Below are 25,168 nucleotides of genomic sequence, written 5' to 3'. Positions count from 1 at the left end.
GTACGCTCTCACTCCAGGTTTTCAATTCAGCCCCAGTTGTTAATAACCTGATTCAGCTTATCAACAAGCTAATTATTAGAATCAGGTGTGCTAGATTAGGGTTGAGTGAAAACCTACAGGACAGTATCTCTCCAAGAACAAGGTTGGAGAGACCTGTACTGGAGTATGTGGTTGGTTAGACAAGAGAATAAGAACACAGATGGTGTACTGGTCTTGCATAGGGCTGGGCGGTATACCATACACACACCGGTATTGATGCACAGAGCAGTTTGAGTTTTTACTTTACCTTCTATAACCATGTCCATGTTTGGTTTGTTAAATGTGGTACTCAACTCCAGCACGTAAAATGTCCGTTTTTATAGTTGAATCCTTTTGCTACTTGAGCTTAATACTAAAAATGGTGCCGGAAGAGATGGCTGCCATTTTACGGGCTCCAAAACAATTTGCGTTATTTTTTTTACTTATTTTGAACATAATATATCTGCCACCGTCTCGTATGGCCGAAACGAGCTTCTGGATAACAGAACAGTGACTAGTCACCTCGTACTGGACAAAGCTTTTTTTCTTTAACTAGGCGGACGCGAAGGATTTACTTCAGACACCCAACAAGACCCAAATCCACGTCATTCGCATCAAGAAGAGACAGAGAAATAGGGGTCATAGGTCGGGGTGCCTTGAATCCGACAAGTGAGTAACCCGCCTCCACCATCAGTCCTATTTTCAAACGTGCACTCATTGGATAATAAACTGGATTAATTCCGATCAAGACTATCCTGCCAATGGGAGATTAAACTGTAATATCTTATGTTTTCACTGAGTTGTGGATGAACAACGAAATGGTAAAAAATCTAATTTTATTAGTCACATGCGCCGAATACAACCTTACATAGAGCTGGCTGGGTTTTCCGTGCATCGGCAAGATAGAACAGCTGCCTCCGTTAAGACAAGTGGTGGACGTCTGTGTCTATTTGGCAATAACAGCTCGTGCACGGAATCTAATATTAATGAAGACTCAATGTTTTGCTCGACTGAGGTGGAAGACCACACTATCTACCAAGAGAGTTCTCACCTATATTTTTCATTGCTGTCTATTTACCACCACAGATGCTGGCACTAAGACCACACTCAACAAACTGTATAAGGCCATAAGCAAACAAGAAAATCCTCATTCAGAGGCGGTATTCCTAGTGGCCGGGGACTTTAATGTAGGGAAACTTAAATCCGATTTACCGCATTTTCTACCAGCATGTTATATGTGCAACCAGAGAAACACTATAGACTACAGACCACCTTTACTCCACACACAGACACATACAAAGCTCTTCCTCACCCTCCATTTGGCAAATCTGACCAAAACTCTATCCTCCCGATTCCTGCTTACAAGCAAAAACTAAAGCAGGAAGTACCTGTGACTCACTCAATACGGAAGTTGGCAGATGAAGCAGATGCTAAGCAACAGGACTTTTTTTGCTAGCAGACTGGAATATGTTCCGGGATTCTTTCCATGGCATTGGAAAACACCTCATCAGTCCCTTGCATCATCAATAAGTGCATCGATGATGTCGTCCCCACAGTGACCGTACATAAATACCCCAACCAGAAGCCATGGATTACAGGCAACACCGCACTGAGCTAAAGGGTAGAGCTGCTGATTTAGCAAGATAGCTAAATTGCCATAAATGTTGAATGCTTTTCAAACAGTCCCCAAATTAATATAATTGGTTCAGAGTTTGTTTAGCCATTTCAACCTGCGTGTCCTGATCGCATCAGGTGTCGGTGTATAAAATCAACTTGCGCGCGTGCAGTCTGGTCAGCAAGTAAGCGGCTACTGAGCCATTCACGGTGCCTCTAGTCTCACCTTCTTGGCCGACAGGGCCAATTTCTTGGCGGGTGGGGGAGACGTGGTGCCGGTGGGTGAAGATGTGATGTTGTTGAGGGCCAGGGTTTTAGCTTGACTGTCTTCTGCTCCTCCGTGCCCACGCGCTCCACACTCTTGGCAGGGGAGGCCATGCCGTTCGAGACATTCCTAGGGGGGGTGGACGTCCCACCAACCGGCGCACTTTTGGTACCCATGGAATCCTGGACGACAATAGCAAGCATTTGGTTCTGATGAATAACGTGAGCAGAAACCAATGACACACAGACAAACTGACCATCTTATATCTGTATGGTAAATTATGTACGTTATGACTGGGCTAAAGAATAATGGGATATATTACATTCTGAGTGAGGGAAGCGCATGTAAGTAAGACAACGTGCATGTTTGCGATATGCATATTTTCATCCTGTATGCGACCGCAATTATATAAGGGTACATTGTGTGCAGTTATAGTAGACAGACTGCCCGTCCAATAAAATTCATAATATATTAGAACTAGTGCTGTACCTTTGAGTCGGAGGTGTCTGCCGAGGAGGAGTCTGACAGGGACTTGAGTGAGGTAGATGCGGCCAGGCCCCTGGCCCCTTGGGTCCCGTGCCTCCGGTCTCCGCCGTCCGACCTGCCGCCCACACCGTTGGAGGGGGCGGGGGTGCTACTGCGCGCCTGGGGCTGCTGAGGAGGACAGGGCTTCTTCAGCTTCTTGAAGGGCTCCTCGATCAGCATGGGTCCACTGGGTATCCTGGTGGGTGCGTGGGAGGAGGAGGACGTCCCGTTGGACATCTTGTTGGGCTGCTGGGAGATGTTGGAGCCGTTCCTAGACACGGGTATGCCCAGGCCGCCCTCTACAGACTGAATCTTACGCAGCTGGAAAGGGTCCAGTTTCTGCAGTGAAAGAGACATGTTTCAGTGACCAAGCCTTGAGACAACACCCCATACAAGACATCCAGGAGGCGATACAAAGTCCCCAGGTTCAGAACAAAGAGGTAGAGCCAGCTTCATCTCATCAGCCATCAAATCACATTTTATTTGTCACATACCCCAAACAAAACAGGTATAGACCTTAGTGAAATGCTTACCATGCTTACATCAAGCTACTGAACAGTGGTATAATGTATATTATTAACTGGGTGGTACGAGCCCTGAATGCTGATTGGCTGACAGCTGTGGTATATCGGACAGTATACCACAGGTATAACAAAACTTGTATTTTTTTACTGCTCTAATTACATTGGTAACCAGTTTATAATAGCAATAAGGCACCTCGGGTTTGTGGTATATGGTGAATATACCACGGCTAAGGGCTGTGTCCAGGCACTCCACGATGCGTCGTGCATAAGAACAGCCCTTAGCCGTGGTATATTAGCCATATACCACACGCCCCCAAGCCTTAACACTTAATTATAGTGTAAGGCCAGCTTCATCTCATTAGCCATCAGGCTACTGAACAGTGGTATATTACATTGTGTAAGGACAGTATAGTTAATATGTCCTTATTTGAACCGTTCTGTATTGTATTGATTTCCATGCAAATGGACAATAAAAGTATCACATCGAAGGCAGCAAGTCTATTCATACCGTATTGCTTTCAAACATTCTGATGACGGACCGTTCTGCCAGCCTGTCCCATACCTTGGTGACCTGGGGAGAGGACAGGGGTCTGTTGAGGTTGGTCTTCCTGAACTGTTCTGACGTCGCTACGTTCTTCCCCATTCCCTGCTTGGTGATCTGGCCATCCACGTTCTTCTTGGTCTCTGGGATCCTAATAGGCAAAGAGCAGATATGGTCAATGTGTATGGTTACTAGCTACTACTGCAATCAGTCGCTAGTAACCATCAGACCAGCAATAGATACTTGATCTAGCTTGTCGTGTAGAACGGAACCAACGGAATAGTTCTAACAGTTGGTAGTTCATGGCGCTTGCAACACCAGGGTTGTTGGTTTGATTCCCACGGGGGACCAGCTACTGTAAGTTGCTCTAGATAAGAGTGTCTGCTAAATGACTCAAATGTCATGTAAAACGTAACAGAGTAAACTCTTAAGCTAAACACTTTCAGGGCTCACGTGAAAAAGGTCTCAATGTAAAAGGCATTTGAACTTGTCAGACATCTGTATTGGACCCGGGTCTGGTAACTATATAAGGTCTCAATGTAAAAGGCATTTGAACTTGTCAGACATCTGTATTGGACCCGGGTCTGGTAACTATATTGTTAACGTCTTACCTCAGGTAGAATAGAACGTAGGCTTGCTGATTCAGGACTACTTTGATGTTACTGGAATGGACCATCGAGTCATTCATCTGGTACCATTGCCCGTTGCTGGCCTGGGAAAACGGAAATATGAATGGGCTTTTCTAAATAAAGTGAAGGGACATGCCACAGTAGAGACTAAACACAGATTAACTTCTTGGATATAGGGGGCGCTCTTAATTTATGGATAAAAAAACGTGCCCGTTTTAAGCGCAACATTTTGTCACGAAAAGATGCTCGACTATGCATTTAATTGACAGCTTTGGAAAGAAAACACTGACGTTTCCAAAACTGCAAAGATATTATCTGTGAGTGCCACAGAACTCATGCTACAGGCGAAACCAAGATGAAACTTCAAACAGGAAATGAGCAGAATTTGAGGCTCTGTTTTCCATTGTCTCCTTATATGGCTGTGAATGTGCCATGAATGAGCCTACACTTTCTGCCATTTCTCCAAGGTGTCTGCAGCATTGTGACGTATTTGTAGGCATATCATTGGAAGATTGGCCATAAGAGACTACATTTACCAGGGGTCCACCCGGTGTCCTTTGTCTAAATTGGTGCGTAATCTCCAAGCTGCACGCATTGATCCATGTGATTGAGGGGAGAGAGGAGACTTCCACGAACGATATATCATCGAAGAGATATATGAAAAACACCTTGAGGATTGATTCTAAACAACATTTACCATGTTTCAGTCGATATTATGGAGTTAATTTGGAAAAAAGTTTGGCGTTTTGATGACTGAATTTTCGTTTTTTTTGGTAGCCAAACGTGATGTACAAAACGGAGCGATTTCTCCTACACAAAGAATCTTTTTGGACAAACTGAACATTTGCTATCTCACTGAGAGTCTCCTCATTGAAAACATCCGAAGTTCTTCAAAAGGTAAATTATTTTATTTGAATGCTTTTCTTGTTTTTGTGAAAATGTTGCCCGCTCAATGCTAACGCTAAATGCTACGCTAGCTATCAATACTGTTACACAAATGCTTGTTTTGCTATGGTTGAAAAGCATATTTTGAAAATCTGAGATGACAGTGTTGTTAACAAAAGGCTAAGCTTGAGAGCTAGCATATTTATTTCATTTCATTTGCGATTTTCATGAATAGTTAACGTTGTGTTATGCTAATGAGCTGCGGGGATAATTACACTCCTGGATACAGGTTTTTTTCGTAGCTAAACGTGATGAACAAAACAGAGCGATTTGTCCTAAACAAATAATATTTTTGGAAAAACTGAACATTTGCTATCTAACTGAGTCTCCTCATTGAAAACATCTGAAGTTCTTCAAAGGTAAATGATTTTATTTGAATGCTTTTCTGGTTTTTGTGAAAATGTCGCCTGCTGAATGCTAATGCTAAATGCTACGCTAGCTATCAATAATCTTACACAAATGCTTGCTTTGCTATGGTTGAAAAGCATATTTTGAAAATCTGAGATGAGTGTTAACAAAAGGCTAAGCTTGAGAGCTAGCATATTTATTTCATTTCCGATTTTCATGAATAGTTAACGTTGCGTTATGGTAATGAGCTTGAGGCTGTATTCACGATCCCGGATCCGGGATGGCTAGAATCAAGAGGTTTTAACAGGATAACAAACATACCGTTCTGATAGAACAGTGACAGTGAAAATCTAAACGTAAATTATCTTTCAGACTTCCAAACAAAATCCATCTCAAATGTGCCGTCTCAGGCCTACCATCAATGTCCTTACCTTGACATAGCAGTAGTAGTGGCCAGCATGACAGCTGTACCCAGAATGCACCAGGACAGCATAGAGGCCATACATGACCGGGTCCCCTGTGCTCTGAGACATGTAGGGGCGGATGTTCAGGAACTCTGGGTAGCCAACGTCCTAACAAAAACACAGGCGAGATAAGCATCAGGGGCATGTTCAGTAGGGAGCAAATGTTTTTAAAAATGGGGAGGAACTTCCTGAATTTGTCCACAAAAAAAAAAGTTTCATTGCAAAGTGTTTTGCAATGGTGCCCTACGGACTACAACCCAGTTAGGGTGAGAACTGTTGCACTGAAACAGCATTTTTAAACAGAGTAATGACTATTTTTGCGAGAGGTTTACCTTGGTGATTTTTCCTCCACTGAAGTTGGCAAACCTCTTGAGAGACAGGGTCAGAACATTGGACGTTCGGTGGACTGTGAATCGCTTTGTTGCCGGAACTTTCTTCTTACACCTGATAAAGTGTAAGTGTGTTGTTTATAAAATGTCTATAACACTAATGTGGGCCTTGTGTACGTCTACAATATCAGTGTGTTAGAAGTTACATCATCATTACTCAGAGCTTACTTGGCACACATGTAGGCGTTCTCTCCACTCAACACGTCGGGCTTGACAAAGAGCTCCAGGGCTCGGACGATATTTGCTGCTTGCTGAAAAGGACAGACGGAAGACTACTCAACACAGGCATGAAACCAAATAGGAATTCAGCTGATGACTTTGGGACAGCAAACACACATCAATTAACTCTTTATTCTGTCCGAGGGATAAATCAATAGGACCACCGATCTGACAAGAATTTATAAGTACCATTCTTCCTAGGTTTCTGCCTAGGGAGTTTTTCCTAGCCAATGTGCTTCTACATCTGCATTGCTTGCTCTTTGGGGTTTTAGACTGGGTATCTGGATAAATGTGATTGATTGATTAGATCTGTGCTTGTGAAGTATTCAAGGACAGGAGGAAGATACTTTTAAAGTAAGCAAGAAACTTACTCGAATCTCCACAGCGATGTCCAAGTAAGGGTCGTACGTGTCAGACACACTTTTGCAAATGGAACACTTAACTGAAAGAGAAAAATATAGAATTAATCCACTAAGGCAATTTGTCAATATGCCTTTCAAAAGTAGTTTATCGATGTAGCAGGGTTGGGATCAATTCATTTTGAATTCCAGTCAGATCAGAAAGTACAAATTACAGTTCCAAGAGGATTGGAATTTCTGTGTAGTTCCTGAATTGAAATGGAATTGACCAACTGTGCAATACAGTAGATTGAAAGATGTACCTCGCGACCTGAGGTAACCGCCAAATATCTGGTGGACCAATGTGGTGGCCTGTGTCGTCCGGTCTAACCTACGACCCAGAGAGAGAAATACATTAAAAAAAGACAAAGAATCATCCAAAAATGACAGATTGAGGCTTTCTGAAAACCCACATTCAATTCAATCCACATTTCAGTGAGGTATAATTAATGTCCTTCACTAGATGACTTGACAAACTTACTTGGGGTAGCTGTTCAGACAGGCTTTCTGCATGGCATCGATGGTGTAGCGCAAGAATTCATGGGCGTCTTCCTGGCTACCGAACCGAAAGTGCCTGGCAATTTCTGCAAGAGCAAAAAAGAAACACCTTGTTAGATTAATACCAAAAGCCTCAACTCCGTCCCTTATGGCTTCATGGGAAACTATCTAGAGCACACAATACCAGCATGCCCAACCCAACCTTCTTCTTCTTGTGTTTTTGTCTGATGTTGGTTTGACGTTGTTTGTAACTAATGGGCTGTGCTGTGAAAATACATTACTGTCCTCAGTGGGGGAAATGACCTGTCCATTATCAGCAGGCCTACAGCATGAGACCACTCTGAGGCATTAAGCCATTCAAATGGGTATCATCATTTTAAATGGAGGGAGAAACAGAGACCTAAACACACTCCACAACCTGCTAGTCTCCTCTTAAAGGAAAGGTTCATCCACTTTGAATGGAGGGAGAAAGAGACCTAAACACTCCACAACCTGCTAGTCTCCTCTTAAAGGAAAGGTTCATCCATTTTGAATGTTCTATTGTTTTCGTGCATCTCTGAGTGATGTTCTATCAATTCCTCTGGTCATTTCATGTGTATCTGCGTTATTGGAATTTAAGCAGGCAGAAATCCAGCCTGTATGATGTAGCACTGTGATGAAGTAGCTCTCACTACACTGGAAGTTAAAAGGAATAAGACTTTTAGATGATGAAACAGTCTATCAAACATGTCAGATTTCAATACTGGCCAATGTCGTAACTCGGGAGGATGTCTTCTCTGCAATGAGCCATTGATCATACTTTTGTGATATTCCTACCTGGAGAAATGAGTCATTTCATGTAGGATCTAGCGCGCGTCATAAGTCTGCCTCTTTAGTCCAGAGTGCATGGTGCCGGCGTCAGAGATATTATACAAAGGAGATAGGAATCCAATGAAAGACGGAACATATATTACCCCACCCAGCAGACATGTTCACGATGTCATGCTGCGTCACGTGGTTGCTAAGCTAATCGTCACGCAATCCCTTCTCAAAGTCAGTGTAAATGTCGAGAAACGTGCCTTTTTTCCTCCAGACTACATAACGCCATGATTGAAAAGCTATACAATATTACAAATAGCAAGTTAATCTTACGTCTAGGAAAAGATTTGTAATGTAGTTCTTGTTGACAAATTTGTGCTAATGTTGGGTTGCGCTTGCGCCCTATAGACTCCCCTTCACTCCTTGGAGAGCGCAGCTTGTCCCAGAATAGCCCAGAATGCACCGTGCGGCCCATTGACATGCTTCAGCAACATTTCCCATCTCCTTAAAAGTATATATGTCGTTGCGAATGTCAGACTCCACTCTGAGGCACATTGATGTGCAGATTGAACATGGTGAGATTGACGACGCCTAAATAGATAATGGAGTTTAAGGCGATTTTACAGCTAACTAGCTACGTGACATGTTGATATTGTCGTCGGTATTATTGTGTGTAGCTACGTTTGCTAGCTAGCTAGCCCATAGAGAGAATTGCAGATTTTGTATTCAACTGCAACAGATATCCAAAAGGACTTTCCATGTTGCTACCAACCTTCTTAAAACGCCAAAATGAAACATTTGTTAGAATTGTTCTCAGTGTTATTTAACACAGTATATTAAAGGAATGTGTTTTTTTTCCTTTAACAGGAGGGAGAACCAGTCTACAGTCTCCTCTTAACAGATAGAGGGGGAAGGAGACACCACAAAGAGTAAAAAGGAGGAAATGGTGGGTGTGTGGAGAGCAAGAGGCTGGCTGGTGAGAGGGAGCGAAAGAGGCGAGGGAGAGAGTGAAAATCTTATAGCCAGGAGACAGAGGAAGCTAAAGGAAAATCAACCATCTCAGCAGAGCAGACTGTTGATAAATTGTAAGCATTTCTGTGGGTTTGTGCTAATGCTGCTACCCTGCTACTCCTAGACCGCAGTCACAAGGAGACAGAGAGGGCATCGTAGAGAGAGAGCACCGGATGGGGGAGAGGGTATTGCAGCAATTGGGAAGGTACAATTCAGGACGTAAGAAGAGGTGGACAGTACCAAGAGAAGGAGAAGAGAAAGGTGATCCCTGGGGACAATGCCTCTCTGACACAGGCCCATCGCAGGGCTGTTCAATGTCGCTCCAAGAGGGCCAAAACACTTCTAGTTTTCATCCTCTCCTAATATGGGACGAATTCAGAAATGGTACACCAGGTAGGAACAAAAAACAGAAGTGTTTTTGCCTTCCAGGAGCAGAATAGCCCTTCACTAGAGGACTCTACTACTGCACACACCATAAGGTATCCACAGTAAGGTGCCGGAAGAACACACTCCAAGTCTCCACAAACTTAAACCAATAAAAAAGATCAGTCATTTACTGTGCCAAGCTTAGATTATATTACTGACATTAGCAGTGATCTGAGCATTTGTGGCTTCAGATCAGCCTGAACTCACGATCCCTCCCCTCTCTCTATATAACAGTGTGGTGGTTGTACCATCCCTCCCCTCTCTCTATATAACAGTGTGGTGGTTGTACCATCCCTCCCCTCTCTCTATATAACAGTGTGGTGGTTGTACCATCCCTCCAGTGTGGTGGTTGTACCATCCCTCCCCTCTCTATATAACAGTGTGGTGGTTGTACCATCCCTCCCCTCTCTCTATATAACAGTGTGGTGGTTGTACCATCCCTCCTCCCCTCTCTATATAACGGTGTGGTGGTTGTACCATCCCTCCTCCCCTCTCTATATAACAGTGTGGTGGTTGTACCATCCCTCCTCCCCTCTCTAAATAACAGTGTGGTGGTTGTACCTTCCCTCCCCTCTCTATGTAACAGTCACAGCCTCACTAAGGCACTGCAGTCACAGTGACACTTCCAACCAGCGTTATGTCATCACCTTATGCATACTGCTACTGAGTCTCCAGGGTGTTCTCTGGCACAATGCACCATCTACGGAACGATTATGTATTATAATCGATGTACGGGTAAATAACAAGTGAAAAACATGCAGTACATAATACTAAATCAGATTTCTTTGGTTCTCATTTCATTAGCTAGGTTTCCATCCAACTAGTGAGATTCTTACGCAACAATAACAATCTGCATATAAACAAAATGCGCATTCTCACCAAAGATGTTTCCATCAAATGTACTTGTTGTGGATAAAAGGCTGTGCGTGGTGACGTAGGTCAACATTTCCACGGACAGTTAAAGGAGAAGTTTACATACACCATAGCCAAATACATTTAAACTCAGTTTTTCAGAATTCCTGACAGTAGAATTACTAGGATTAAATGTCTTCGGTCAGTTAGGATCACCACTTTATTTTAAGAATGTGAAATGTCCCAAAAAAATATTAGAGAATGATATATTTCAGCCTTAATTTCTTTCATCACATTCCCAGTGGGTCAGAAGTTTACATACAATCAATTAGTATTTGGTAGCATTGCCTTTAAATTGTTTAACTTGGGTCAAATGTTATGGGTAGCCTTCCCACAATAAGTTAGTTGAATTTTGGCCCATTCCTCCTGACAGTAACTGAATCAGGTTTGTTGGCCTCCTTGCTCGCACATGCTTTTCCAGTTCTGCCCACAAATTTTCTATAGGATTGAGGTCAGGGCCTTGTGATGGCCACTCCAATACCTTGACTTTGTTGTCCTTAAGCCATTTTGCCACAACTTTGTATTATTGGGGTCATTGTCCATTTGGAAGACCCATTTGCGGTCAAGCTTTAACTTTCTGACTGATGTCTTGAGATGGAAAATTTTGGATAAAATAAAGCAACTTCCTCATGATGCCATTTATTTTGTGAAGTGCACCAGTCCCTCCTGCAGCAAAGCACCCCCACAGCATGATGCTGCCACCCCCATGTTTCACGGTTGGGATGGTGTTCAGCTTGCAAGCATCCCCCTTTTTCCTCCAAAGCTTAACGATGGTCATTATGGCCAAACAGTTCTATTCTTGTGTCATCAGACCAGAAGACATTTCTCCAAAAAGTACAATCTATGTCCCCATGTGCAGTTGCAAACTGTAGTCTGGCTTTTTTAATGGCGGTTTTGGAGCAGTGGCTTCTTCCTTGCTGAGCGGCCTTTCAGGTTATGTTGATATAGGACTTGATTTACTGTGGATATAGATATTTTTGTACCCGTTTCCTCCAGCATCTACACAAGGTCCTTTGCTGTTGTTTTGGGATTGATTCGCACCTTTCATCACTAGGAGACAGAACGCCTCCTTCCTGAGCGGTATGACAGCTGCGTGGTCCCATGGTGTTCATACTTGCGTACTATTGTTTGTACAGATGAATGTGGTACCTTCAGGCATTTGGAAATTGCTCCCAAAGATGAATCAATATTTTTTTCTGAGGTCTTGGCTGATTTCTTTTGATTTTCCCATGATGTCAAGCAAAGAGGCATTACGTTTGAAGGTAGGCTTTGAAAGACATCCACAGGTACACCTCCAATTGACTCAAATGATGTCAATTAGCCTATCAGAAGCTTCTAAAGCCATGACATCTTTTTCTGGAATTTTCCAAGCTGTTTAAATGCAGTCAACTTAGTGTAGGTAAACTTCTAACACACTGGAATTGTGATACTTTGAATTATAAGTTAAATAATCTGTAAACAATTGTTGGAAAAATGACTTGTGTCATGCAAAGTAGATGTCCTAACAGACTTGCTAAAACTATAGTTTGTTAACAAGAAATTTGTGGAGTGGTTGAAAAAGGAGTTAATGACTCCAACCTAAGTGTATGTAAACTTCCAACTTCAACTCTACCAAATAAATAAGAGTTAAATGGGTTTCCATCGCATATTTCACTCTACTGACGGTTGTCACTAAAGATACATATACTGAGTGAGCCCACTCTGGTCTTGGCACATGAGCACTAGACAACAGCCCAGTCATAGATCCAGTGAGGGTATAGCCTACATGATGATTATTATGACTAGAGAGAGAGATCATTTTTATTTGTCTAACGCCAGTCAAGCATCGATCATGACCAGAAAAAGAACCTGGATATTTTTTGGAAAGGAGGATCAAGCTCAACAACTTATACTTTCACCACCCTGTGAAGTTCATCACTTATTTCATCTGTAGTAAACTACGGTTTCCTGAGTCGTAGTGGGAAGACTACACAACATGTCATCATGTGACTCCAATATTATGTTATTATAGCAATATTGGCACATGAAAGCATTTCCATTAGTCACATAATTCATCTTAGACATAAAACCATCCCCACCGTGTCTAGCGTATTTTGTTTAGCGACATTTGCTGCTTTCCACCTGGCCCGTTGGGACATTTGTTCTCCCCCGACGTACTTTAATCTCAAAAAGGACGGATGGAAACCTGGTTAGTGTTTCTGAAACTAAACTGAAATCAAGAATATAACAGCCAATCAATATCATGTACCTTGCAGGACAACAAAAACTGCAATGCTGCTAGAAACAAGCTTCCACTTACAACTCTGAAAAACCAACGCCAACTCAATAGATGGAAAACAGCTAAACAAGAAGCACACTACTTACTTTTTAGGTCTCGGATGAAGGAGACAGGCTTGATGGCATTTCCTGTGTTGGCAAAGGCTTGGATGATGTGGTTCTGCATTATACAAATCATACAGAAACCCGACTGGTGACCTGAAATGCACAGGAATAGAATAATGAGGTGAAGTCACCGTCATTACCTCCACCAGACTGGCCAAGTCAAGTCACCGTCATTACCCCCACCAGACTGGCCAAGTCACTATCATTACCCCAACAGACTGACGATGTCAAGTTACCGTCATTACCCCAACAGACTGGCGAAGTCAAGTTACCGTCATTACCCCAACAGACTGGCGAAGTCAAGTTACCGTCATTACCCCAACAGACTGGCCAAGTCACTAGACTGACATGTCAAGTTACCGTCATTACCCCAACAGACTGGCCAAGTCACTACCGTCATTAACCCAACAGACTGGCGATAAGTTACCGTCATTACAACAGACTGGCCGCCATTACCCCAACAGACTGGCGAAGTCAAGTTACCGTCATTACCCCAACAGACTGGCGAAGTCAAGTCACCGTCATTACCCCCACCAGACTGGCCAAGTCACCGTCATTACCCCCACCAGACTGGCCAAGTCACCGTCATTACCCCATCAGACTGGCCAAGTCACCGTCATTACCCCCACCAGACTGGCCAAGTCACCGTCATTACCCCATCAGACTGGCCAAGTCACCGTCAATACCCCCAACAGACTGGCCAAGTCAAGTTACCGTCATTACACCAACAAACTGAGGAAGTTATTTGACTTCCAGCACAACAGTTTTCTTAAACATATGTTCGTTGCTTATTGTGTGTGTCAGATGTTGGCTGTTTGGCTTATGACATAATGAATCAATTTCTTATATTGTGAATGCACACAAACCCATTGTTTTTAATTAAGCAACAATATGCTTTCAGAAACATTTCAGTTGAATGCATTCAGTTGAACAACTGACTAGGCGTCCCCTTTTACTCATGGGAGTAGAGCTGTTGGACATGAGCCCCTTTCCATCCAACCTTTGAGGTCATTTCTAGACAATATGTTTGTCCATTTAGGGGACCTGTTTAGTCTCAAAAACTAGAAGCAAAAGATTTGTTTTGACCCATTTAATGTTTTTGCACTACAACGCCTATATTGTGCCATTCAAAAGGTATGTAACCAGAGGTCAACTGAACTACTCACAGGCACGACTGTGCTCCTTGGAGAGGAGATAGTTTGCCAGGGGCGGTGTGTAGGTGAGACACTGCACAGTGGAGTTAAGGAAGCAGGTGTTGCCCAGGTTGTGGAGGCCGGCTCCCACCCGGTAGACACGCTCCCAACGCATGGAGAGTCTGTTCCCAGGGAAGAGCATCTTCTGCGGGGCGGGGATCCCATCACTCTGGCCCCCACACTGGTTGTCTGAAACTGGTGGATGGAGGAGTGAGATTAATTACAGAAATTGCATGGATAATTCAGAAAAGCCATTGAGAATAGTTCAGCAGACAAACTCAACAATTCAGCCAAACTCGATCACGTCGCCAAAAACCCAGTAGAGAGAAACACTCATGGTGAATTGAGCTGTTCTTCAATTCCACCAAAAAGGTTAAGACAGTGGGGGTGATTAAGAATATCGACATGTGTTAATTCTGTGGCAGTGAAAACTAGATTTAACAAACCTCTTGAATGGCTCATAGAGGGTACATTTCTCAGTCAACGGCCTTACCTTGCCTCTTGATCTGAGCGGGCTCTGTGCTGGCCCTCTGACCCGACGTGGCCCCCTCACTGCCGCGTGGGTTGAGGATCACATATTTGGTCTTGAGACTGTCCAGCTGATAGGAGAAGCCTTTGCTGGCCGGCTCAAACTCAATCTTCTGCAACAGGACCTTCTTGGCCGAGGAGGCCAGCAGCTTATTGAGGTCGCTATCGTCGCCCGCCGAGGAGTCCTTCCGGCCGGGCTTCAGGGCCTCCTTGAGCTTGTCCACTATAGGCATCGTTTGAGCATCACTGTGGATGAGACAGGGTGGGATTCAGGAATCAGAATCACCTTTGCTTACATGTACCAAGGAATCTGACCTGGTGAAATGGCACTGACAAGTAGAACACAGAAAAACGTATGAAGACATAATCCACACAAGTCTACAGTATAGATCAAACAAAATCAGAACAATTACACACAGTAAGGCCAGTTTGAGACTAGTCAATTAAAATCGAGGCTAAAATAAATATTCCACAGTACAGCACTGCAACGTCACCGTTCCCTCAGAGAGAGGCTACTGTAGCAGTGAATGTCTATTTCCTGTCAGTGATTCCTAAACTGGCAACCCGGGCTGTAAACCCAGACTGTCAACTGGCAACCCGGGCTGTAAACCCGGACTGTAAACTGGCAACCCGGGCTGTAAACCCGGACTGTAAACTGGCAACCCAGACTGTAAACTGGCAACCCGGGCTGTAAGCATGGAACTGGTGCTTTTCGGCAAGAGAGCGGCATATTATGTGAGCAGCAGCATATTATGGCAAGAGGACTGAGTGTCTGAGGAGTCAGGCTGGGACTTGGCAGCCGTCTCTGTTGTTATGCAAGATAGTGGAGGCGGGCATCATGTGTGTGTTCATGCTAGTGCATGTGTGTGTAGCGGGGAGAGAGACTCGACACAAGCACAACTGCTGTCTACCAGGTCAGATACTCATGTTTGGTCTATTCCTACATCAATCAAGTCATCGCCATACCAACCAGCAACCACCCAACAGTCCACTGTCACAAAGGAAAGACTGGTGTGGTAACAGTTATGCTGTTTGTACATGTCCTCAGAATGCCTTCAGTTATTCCAAGTGCAATCTGAGTTATAATTGTTTTATTCATTCAGTTGTAACCGTTGATTCTTTTTTCACCTCAGGGCCCAATTTCTTAAAGCGTTAGAGAAGGAGTGTTGATCTCAAATAAGTTTGCCTTTTAGATATTCTAGTGAATATGAATACATCGACAGATGGAAGCTGATCCTAGATCAGCACTCTTAGTCTGAGATGTTTCTGAATACAGGCCAGGTTGGTTACACTCTAAGAAAAGCTACAGTGTTGGTTTAAAAAGACACCGGCTATACTGCACATCACTTGTGTGCTTAATATGGGACTGAGTAGTGAAATAGGCTAGATACTTACTGGTCCTCTGTAGCTCAGTTGGTAATGCATGGCTCTTAATAACGCCAGAATAGTGGGGTCGACTCCCAGGAGTAAAATCTACACACGGATGACTAAGTTGCTTTGGATAAAAGAAGTCTATGGCATATCTCATATCTATACCTACTGTCATACAGTGGGGCAAAAAAGTATTTAGTCAGCAACCAATTGAGCAAGTTCTCCCACTTAAAAAGATGAGACCTGTAATTTTCATCATAGGTACACTTCAACTATGACAGACAAAATGAGAAGAAAAAAAATCCAGAAAATAACAGTAGGATTTTTAATGAATTTATTTGCAAATTATGGTGGAAAATAAGTATTTGGTCAATATCAAAAGTTTCTCAATACTTTGTTATATACCCTTTGTTGGCAATGACAGAGGTCAAACGTTTTCTGTAAGGTTTTCACACACTGTTGCTGGTATTTTGGCCCATTCCTCCATGCAGATCTCCTCTAGAGCAGTGAAGTTTTGGGGCTGTTGCTGGGCAACACGGACTTCCAACTCCCTCCAAAGATTTTCTATGGGGTTGAGATCTGGAGACTGGCTAGGCCACTCCAGGACCTTGAAATGCTTCTTACGAAGCCACTCCTTCGTTGCCCGGGCGGTGTGTTTGGGATCATTGTCATGCTGAAAGACCCAGCCACGTTTCATGCAGGATTTGAGTTCCTGGCGGCATAGTGTGTTACTGATGGTAGGCTTTGTTACTTTGGTCCCAGCTCTCTGCAGGTCATTCACTAGGTCCCCCCGTGTGGTTCTGGGATTTTTGCTCACCGTGCTTGCGATCATTTTGACCCCACGGGGTGAGATCTTGCGTGGAGCCCCAGATCGAGGGAGATTATCAGTGGTCTTGTATGTCTTCCATTTCCTAATAATTGCTCCCACAGTTGATTTCTTCAAACCAAGCTGCTTACCTATTGCAGATTCAGTCTTCCCAGCCTGGTGCAGGTCTACAATTTTGTTTCTGGTGTCCTTTGACAGCTCTTTGGTCTTGGCCATAGGGGAGTTTGGAGTGTGACTGTGAGGTTGTGGACAGGTGTCTTTTATACTGATAACAAGTTCAAACAGGTGCCATTAATACAGGTGACCAGTGGAGGACAAGAGGAGCCTCCTAAAGAAGAAGTTACAGGTCTGTGAGAGCCAGAAATCTTGTTTGTTTGTAGGTGACCAAATACTTATTTTCCACCATCATTTGCAAATAAATTCATTAAAACCTACAATGTGATTTTCTGGATTTTTTGTTCTCATTTTGTCTGTCATAGTTGAAGTGTACCTATGATGAAAATTACAGGCCTCTCATCTTTTTAAGTGGGAGAACTTGCACAATTGGTGGCTGACTAAATACTTTTTTTACCCCACTGTATAGGCAAGACTAGGTCAGTAGGTAGGCTAGTGGTTAGAGCGTTGGGCCAGTAACCGAAAGGTTGCTGGATCGAATCCTCGAGCTGACAAGGTTAAAAAAATATATAATATTCTGTCGTTCTGTCCCTGAACAAGGCAGTTAACCCACTGTTCCCCAGTAGGCCGTCATTGTAAATAATAATTTGTACTGACTTGCCTAGTGAAATAAAGATTAATATATTAAAATAAATAAATGTTTTTTAAGTCTACTACAAATAGACTAGCTGGAATAGTCAGGATGAGAATTGAGAATGATTGAATAGGCTACATTCCATTAACTCAAAAGATATGGTGAGCTGTTAAAAACCCAGCACACTTAGCGTAAACAAAGGACTACTACACAAACCTTGCGTCAACTTTATGTACGACCAGCAAACTATAGTGCTATATGTTAGTGATGCACTAGCATGCTGCCATTGAGGGGTTGAAACGCACCGGGGAGAGGGAACAGCTCTTGGTCAACAGCACACAGACACAGGATGGACCAGTCACAGAGCAGTGTTCTGTTCAAACCCACACTTGATGGAGAAAAGGGAGGGAGCCTGACTCATCATTAGATCTGGCAGTGACGTAGCTGAGGGAGGAGAGCAGGGGGGCTGCACATGCAGCATCACACGCACAAGGGCAGACTAACCTTCATGTGCTGCTACTGATAGAATTAACAATCACACAGCCCACAGTGAGATGTAATGGGTGGACCACCTACAGGGATTTTCAGTTTATTCACCAAACCGTTTCTATAGGGGTGCTGTTCTACCCAACCATTGGACCATATAGGCGAGGCTACCACACAGAACGTTATGCCACTGTCAGAGACGCTGTGGACCCATGACACTAGATACTGTTTTAATGACATCACAATCAAGAAAACTTTAGTTTTTTTACTTAGATACTGATACCAGGATTAGTATCACAATAGTCAATACCAAAATGATACCACGGCAACAAAAGGCGTATTAGCCTAAGTCACAGAATAGCACTTCCAGACAGAAACTCAGCTACTTGTCTGTTCAATCACTAGGCATCCTGAGTGCAATAAACACATTTGAACTTTTTCACATCAACATTTTTCAGACAGCCATGCATGCATTAATTAAATCAAGTATACAATCAATTTGACTTTGACTTCATTTATTTCAATGGTAAATATATTGATAAAGTGGTCAAATCAAGATGTAGCCTATTCACAATACAGGGGAATGCATGTTGAATAGGAGTGAGAGAATGCATTGAGTTGAGCTTGTTTTGGCTGATTTCATGGGGCTACAGATGGCAAACAATCTGTTTCCCTTCCAATTGGGACTCATTTTATTGTAGTGATAAACAACATCTGCATAGAAGTAACTTACTTTATAAAAGTGTGTGCTCGCTCTTTAACCAGTAATGACATCATTCATGAGGCGGGGGCAGCCCCAGGCCATATCAGAGAGGAAGAGAAGAGGTGAAGTGAGAGGTCTCACTTTCGCCATAATACGCCCAAGGCATTTCTATGGGAATATTTTGGACCCAAGCTTGTCACCTGCCTTTGGGTCAACAACTCCCGTTGGTAGGGTGGAGACATGAGCATCCCATGATCCATATTCACACAGAGTCAGTTTGCAGAGGCAATAGATCATCTTTCAGAGAGATGTAAGATCGATTAAGTGAATTAATAAAGTTGTGGTGGCAATCGGATAAAAAAATAAAAAAAAGTATTTTTCCATTATGGTTTGCAAACAAAAAAATGCCGACATGCAAACAGCAAGCTACTGCCTTTATAAGTGTGCACATTATTATTTGCAAAATATAGGGTTGCACATTTTGGGGAATATTCAGAGGTGGAAACTTTTTGGGAATATATGCAAACTAATATTAATATAATTTAAATATATATATGTTTTTTTTAATTGGATACTTTCCCTTTGGATATATTTACCATATCACATGGAGACAGAAACATACACCTTATAAGTAGACAAACAATTGTAAATTATTAAATCCTCCCAATATAATATTTTTTAAACAATTTAGTTATGAATTGAACTTTAAATGAGTTGACTCTTTACATGGAATGATTTCACTGAAAGAAAAAAAAGGGAATATTGAATGATCGCCAATGATCCATCGCATCTCCCAGAAACATTTTCAACATACATACATATAAAATGATAGTATAGAAACTAAAGCTTTGGTTGTCTTCCTCTCGGGATTCCATGTCTTCTCCCTGGACCTCCTCAACGTCCACCTCTTGAACATCAAACTCTCAGGCCTCACCTTCACTTTCCAACCCTGTTGAGGATGGCTCGCTGTCAGGCTCAAAAAGTCTCACATTTGCCCAGATGGCCACCAATTTTTCAACCCCTGCATTGGTCAGCCTGTTGCGTGCTTTGGTGTGTGTGTTCCCAGACAAGGACCAGTTGCTCTCTGAGGCAGCTGATGTTGGTGGGATTTGGAGGATGATGGAGACAACAGGGGAAAGAGCCTCAGATCCACAAAGTCCCTTCCACCTGGTGGCTGATGAGATAACCTGGCACAACTACCATTTTGCATCTCCATTCCAAAGCACTTGCTTGGATGTGTACTTGGCCAGACTGCCAAGAACCTTGCCCTCATCCAGGCCACGGTGGCGAGACACATTAATGATGACACCATAGGCCCTGTTGATCTCTGCACCAGACAGGATGCTCTTGCAAGAATACTTGGGGTCAAATATGTACACTGCTCCATGTATGGGCTTCAGGCAGAAGTCTTCACGCTTCTTGATGTATTTCAGAACTGCCGTTTCATCTGCTTGGCGCAACAGTGAAGTGGGCAGGGCAGTACGGATTTATTCGCTTACATCTGCAAGCAGAGTGAACATCAGACAGGATGGCATTGTCTCCCTCAATCCGTGCAATGGCTACTGCTATAGGTTTCCGGCTGCTTACCACTCTCTCCCAAAATACATAATCCAGGATGATCCTCTTGACGGGGCTGTCCATATCGGCAGACTGATATGGCTATTTCTTGGAGAGACTGTCAAACATAATGACACCACCACCCCAACCAACGGGTGTTGCTGGGCAGCTTCAATGTGCTGCTCTTATTCTTCTCACTTTGATTGGTGAGGTAGATTGCTGATATAGCTTGATGACCCTTCACATACCTAACCATTTCCTTGGCTCTATTGTAGAGTGAATCCATTGTTTTCAGTGCCATGATGTCCTTGAGAAGCAGATTCAATTCATGAGCAGCACAGCCAAAGGGTGTGATGTGAGGGTAGGACTCCTCCACTTTAGACCAAGCAGCCTTCATTGTCTGTCAACAGTGAAAATACCTTCTGTGGTCCAAGGACATTGATGACTGACTTCAGCTCATCTGCAATGTTGAGACCGGTGTGTCTGTTGTCCCTTGTGTCTGTGCTCTTGTAGAATACTGGTTGAGTAGTGGAGATGATGTAGTTAATTATTCCTTGCCCACGAACATTTGACTACCAATCAGAGATGATTGCGTTACAGTCTGCTTTCTCTATGATTTGCTTGACTTTCACTTGAACTCTGTTGAACTCTGCATCCAGCAAATGAGTAGATAAGTAGTCTGGTTGGAGGGGTGTATGCTGGGCGAAGAACATTCATTAATCTCTTCCAATACACATTGCCTGTGAGCATCAGAGGTGAACTAGTTGCATTCACAGCTCGAGCAAGACATTCAGCAGCATTTCTCTGACTAAATTCCTCCAATGAGTCAAAAAAAACTTCTGATTCCAGGAGGCCCATGAGCTGTTGCTATTGATAAGGTGTCTGATTCATCATTTTCAGCTCAAATAGAAGTAGAGGGACTTTTGTCAGAGGTTGCTTATTGTGAGCGCTGAGGGAACTTAATGCACTTGGCCAGATGATTCTGCATCTTTGTTGCATTCTTTACATATGATTTGGCACAGTATTTGCAAATGTGCACCGCTTTTCCTTCTACATTAGCTGCAGTGAAATGTCTCCACACATCAGATAGGGCCCATGGCATTTTCTTGTAAAGATTAGAAAAATGAATTTAAAAACAAATACAATTCCATGTACAGATAACTATTTAAGCATTTAGATTAAACTCCTTTGTAAGATAAATGTTTTAGAATGAAACATGTATTGAAACAGGTGAATTAACACTCAGTAGACTCAAGCAAGTTAAAACTAACAAGCAGAAATTATTCACATGTTAGAAATGATTTAAACACTTTGCCGTAGGCTACAATTTACTAGTTTTTTAAAATGATGTATGTCATAAAATATATTCACCCCACCCAGTATTGTAAATCAAAACTTAACAGAAAGCATGTAGTCCTTGGCTCAGACAGTGTAGTAGTGTGGGTTCAATTGCATCTCATTAGTGTGCAAGATCTTCAGAATCAGCTGTACATGTGATGGAAGAACGCAATACAGAGGGTTGCAATTCCATTGAATTGGGCATAGTTTAACCAAAATATGTCATTAGACTAGAATTTCCTTACATGTATCCCACAAAAAAAGGTTTGCTGTTATAAGCTAATTTTTTGATGAATTTACACAAAATTCCCCAAATTCACCGGAAAGTTTCCAACCCTTAGCAACCCTAGCAAAAAACATCAGAAAAAGAGACTGAGGGGCAAAATACAGACCCTCAAATGGTTGGGATTTGGAGGTGAAAACATAACATTTAAGCAGCTGCATTCTCTCCACAGCTCTACCAATCTGTCATAATTATGGGTAAATCCTGCCTATTTCCACAATTTCTCATCTTAAAATCTGATATTAAACCCTACTACTCTTCTATTATTCCGAATTATTTTACAATACGGACAATTTTCAATTTGTGGCCGTGGTAGCTGTTGGTTTCATCTTTGCCGTCATTGTTTGGGTCTCACATGCTGTGCCCAATCGCATCGTATCCCTCCTCATACTACAAGATACAACCAAAATGTGCCCGAATATTAAATCAGGACATCCCACCGGGGGTCTGGAGAACGGAACAGTCAAAATCAGTGTGTCCTTGACCCGCTCAAACTACACGAGTCCCAATGACCTGATCCTAGCCCAAGTTCATAGGATTTCATCTCAAACATGAAAATGTGTCTGGGACAGCAAAAACGTGTCAAAGATTGTGTAGTGTATGCACAGCAATAACCCACAACAACGAGACTGGTTATGCTGAACATACACCACGCAATTTTGCCATCTTGTAGTATGAGCAGTACTATGATGCGATTGGCTATTGGCAGCAGGCCATGCCCAATGAGCACTCAGCATATGAAACCAAAACAATGATGGCGAAGAGGAACGCAAAAACAACCCGCACCGTGTGGACCAAGGTGATGGAAAACTGATTGGTGGATGCCTTTTCAATGGACGGGTTCATTTTACATGGTCAGGTGTTACAGCTTAGCCATTTGCGCCCATTTAAGAAGATTCCAAGGGTCTTTAAGTAAAATCTCCACTCACCCGGGGCACCGGGCCATGCAAAACAAACTCCACCAATATTACATTGCGTCCTACCATGACATAAACAAAAAATCGAATTTATTATTATCCATATTCTGTGCACCCATGTCTTTTGGGATCTTTCTGCACATAATAATGTGCACATTATCTCAACACTAACAAAGCTGCTCAACGTTAGCGTGTCGGCATTTTTCCCTACCACAATAGAAACGCAGGGGGATCAACTAAGGAATCATTGTGTAATGTGAGCACCACAGTCCTGGGGTTGAAGAATGATGGAATTAAAGATTTGGGACAAGGAGACATGTAAATGTGAGCACATCCAAGTTGTTACGATTGTATTAGTCGTGTGGTGTATGTCCAGCATTAGCTACTTGCCACAAATAGCTAACTGTTAGTATTACAAACCGGCTTCTGATAAAGCCAAATAGTCCATATGTTTCGACTAGGAGGTTCAGCATGGAAGATGCTGAATCTGAAGTCTTAACATCGGCTATAAACCCAGCGAGTCCCATTGCTGGACATGGACATTTTCAAACACTGAACTTCTGTCGGGAAACTAGCAAACTTCCCTGACTGAGACTTGACCAGTGTTTACAAAAAAAGTATGCACGGGATTGTGAAGTGTAGCTAGCAACTTAACCTAGCTATTCCAGTAATATACTGTTTACTAGCTCGCGCTCTGCCCCTTAAGTACAACAATACCATAGTTCACTAGCTTCCGGGCATCTACTGCAAAGTTAACATGTGTTTGTAGATTGTTAGTTCGCTATATAAGACACGGCGACGAAGTCGCTAGCAAAGATTTTACAGACAGAGCAAGTTAACTAGCCAGCCATGTTGGCTGTAGTAACTACTAACGTTACATAGTAAGTCATAGTTAGAAAGCCAGGTTAGATACTAGACATTCTAGCTAGCTTAGCCATCAAACGTGAACTAATCTGCAAAGCGAGTCAAATACATTGCTATTTCCGTGACATTATCTTTATTTAATTGTTATGGGGCCTCATTCAATATGTACTTATCTGTGTATCTAACTTGCTATTTAGCTAGCCAGCTTGACCAATGCAATGTAATGAGCTTTTCTATCGTCGCTAGTCGAACCTGGTCTGGTCAAAATGTCTCCACGCGGAGTACTGTGGGTCACGGAGAGGCAAACGTTAGCTAGCATCCGAGTTGGAAACACGTAACTTTAATTACTACACTAGCCGATAAACAAACAGGCTTTAGATGAAGGAGAATAGTTAACGTTATTCGTTACATGTATCTATTTGTAACAAGTGAAAACTGACACTGAATGGGTAACTAGCTAGCTAACAAAAATAACCACGTAACATCAGCAAGCTAACTGTTTACTGCTAGCTTTCTGGTTAGCAACTTTGCTAACGACTAACGTGGCGTCTCGATGCTGCAATGTGGTTAGCTAGCTACCCCCCAACCTCACAATATCCGTCAGATGTTTAGTCCTTATAAAAACAGATCGATAGACTGATCATTCTTAAATATCATTAGTAACACTCACCTTAAATTCAATCATCCGAAAACGACGACTGTTTGGCGATAAAGACACTCTGCCTGGCTACAGTTCCTTAATTGTGTTACATTCTTTCCCCCATGCTGCATTCTGAGAGGGTGTGGGCAAGCATGACTGACAGATTTGTGAAGCCAATGAAAATGCAGGTTAGCAAATCAAATCAAATTGTATTTGTCATATGCGCCGAATACATCCTGTGTAGACCTTACCGTGAAATGCTTACTTACAAGCCCATAACCAACAATGCAGTTTAATAAATAGATTTAGGAAAATATTTACTAAAAAAACTCAAGTAAAACATTCAATAAAAAGTAACCCAATAAAATAACAATAACGAGGCCCTATGCAGAGGGTTCCGGTACCGAGTCAATGTGGGGACACAGGTTAGTCAAGTTAATTTGTACATGTAGGTAGGGGTAGTGACTATGCATAGATAATAAACAGCAAGTAGCCGCAGTGTAAAAACGGTGTGTGTGTGTGTGTGTGTTGGGGGGGTCAATGTAAATAGTCTGAGTGACCATTTGGTTAATTGTTCAGCAGTCTTATGGCTTGGGGGTAGAAGCTGTTAAGGAGCCTTTTGGACCTAGACTTGGTGCTCCGGTACCGCTTGCCGTGCGGTAGTAAAGAGAACAGTCTATGACTTGGGTGACTGGAGGTCTTTGACAAATTTTTGGGCCTTCCTTTGACACCGCCTAGTATATATGTACCAGTCAAAAGTTTGGACACACTCATTCAAGGTTTTTTCTTTATTTTTACTATTTTCTAC

The 25,168-nt window shown here is 42.8% G+C and overlaps 1 protein-coding gene across 1 annotated transcript in view; it reads right to left on the bottom strand.

Annotated features, from left to right (window-relative positions):
- Window positions 1–24,527, bottom strand: part of usp36 (ubiquitin specific peptidase 36) — a 34,083-nt gene extending 9,556 nt beyond the window's left edge. Inside the window, 15 exon segments of the mRNA XM_042317873.1 lie at window positions 1,859–1,941; window positions 1,944–2,079; window positions 2,387–2,761; window positions 3,509–3,638; window positions 4,099–4,199; window positions 5,841–5,981; window positions 6,206–6,317; window positions 6,431–6,513; window positions 6,853–6,923; window positions 7,143–7,210; window positions 7,361–7,463; window positions 12,889–12,999; window positions 14,073–14,294; window positions 14,593–14,873; window positions 24,391–24,527. Of these exon segments, the coding sequence (XP_042173807.1) occupies window positions 1,859–1,941; window positions 1,944–2,079; window positions 2,387–2,761; window positions 3,509–3,638; window positions 4,099–4,199; window positions 5,841–5,981; window positions 6,206–6,317; window positions 6,431–6,513; window positions 6,853–6,923; window positions 7,143–7,210; window positions 7,361–7,463; window positions 12,889–12,999; window positions 14,073–14,294; window positions 14,593–14,860 (2,004 nt within the window). The 5' untranslated portion in view covers window positions 14,861–14,873; window positions 24,391–24,527.
- Between the last annotated feature and the right edge of the window lie 641 nt (window positions 24,528–25,168).

Source organism: Oncorhynchus tshawytscha, unplaced genomic scaffold, assembly GCF_018296145.1.
Source record: "Oncorhynchus tshawytscha isolate Ot180627B unplaced genomic scaffold, Otsh_v2.0 Un_contig_5665_pilon_pilon, whole genome shotgun sequence".
NCBI lineage: Eukaryota > Metazoa > Chordata > Actinopteri > Salmoniformes > Salmonidae > Oncorhynchus > Oncorhynchus tshawytscha.
This window is presented reverse-complemented; position numbering and strand designations above follow the sequence as displayed.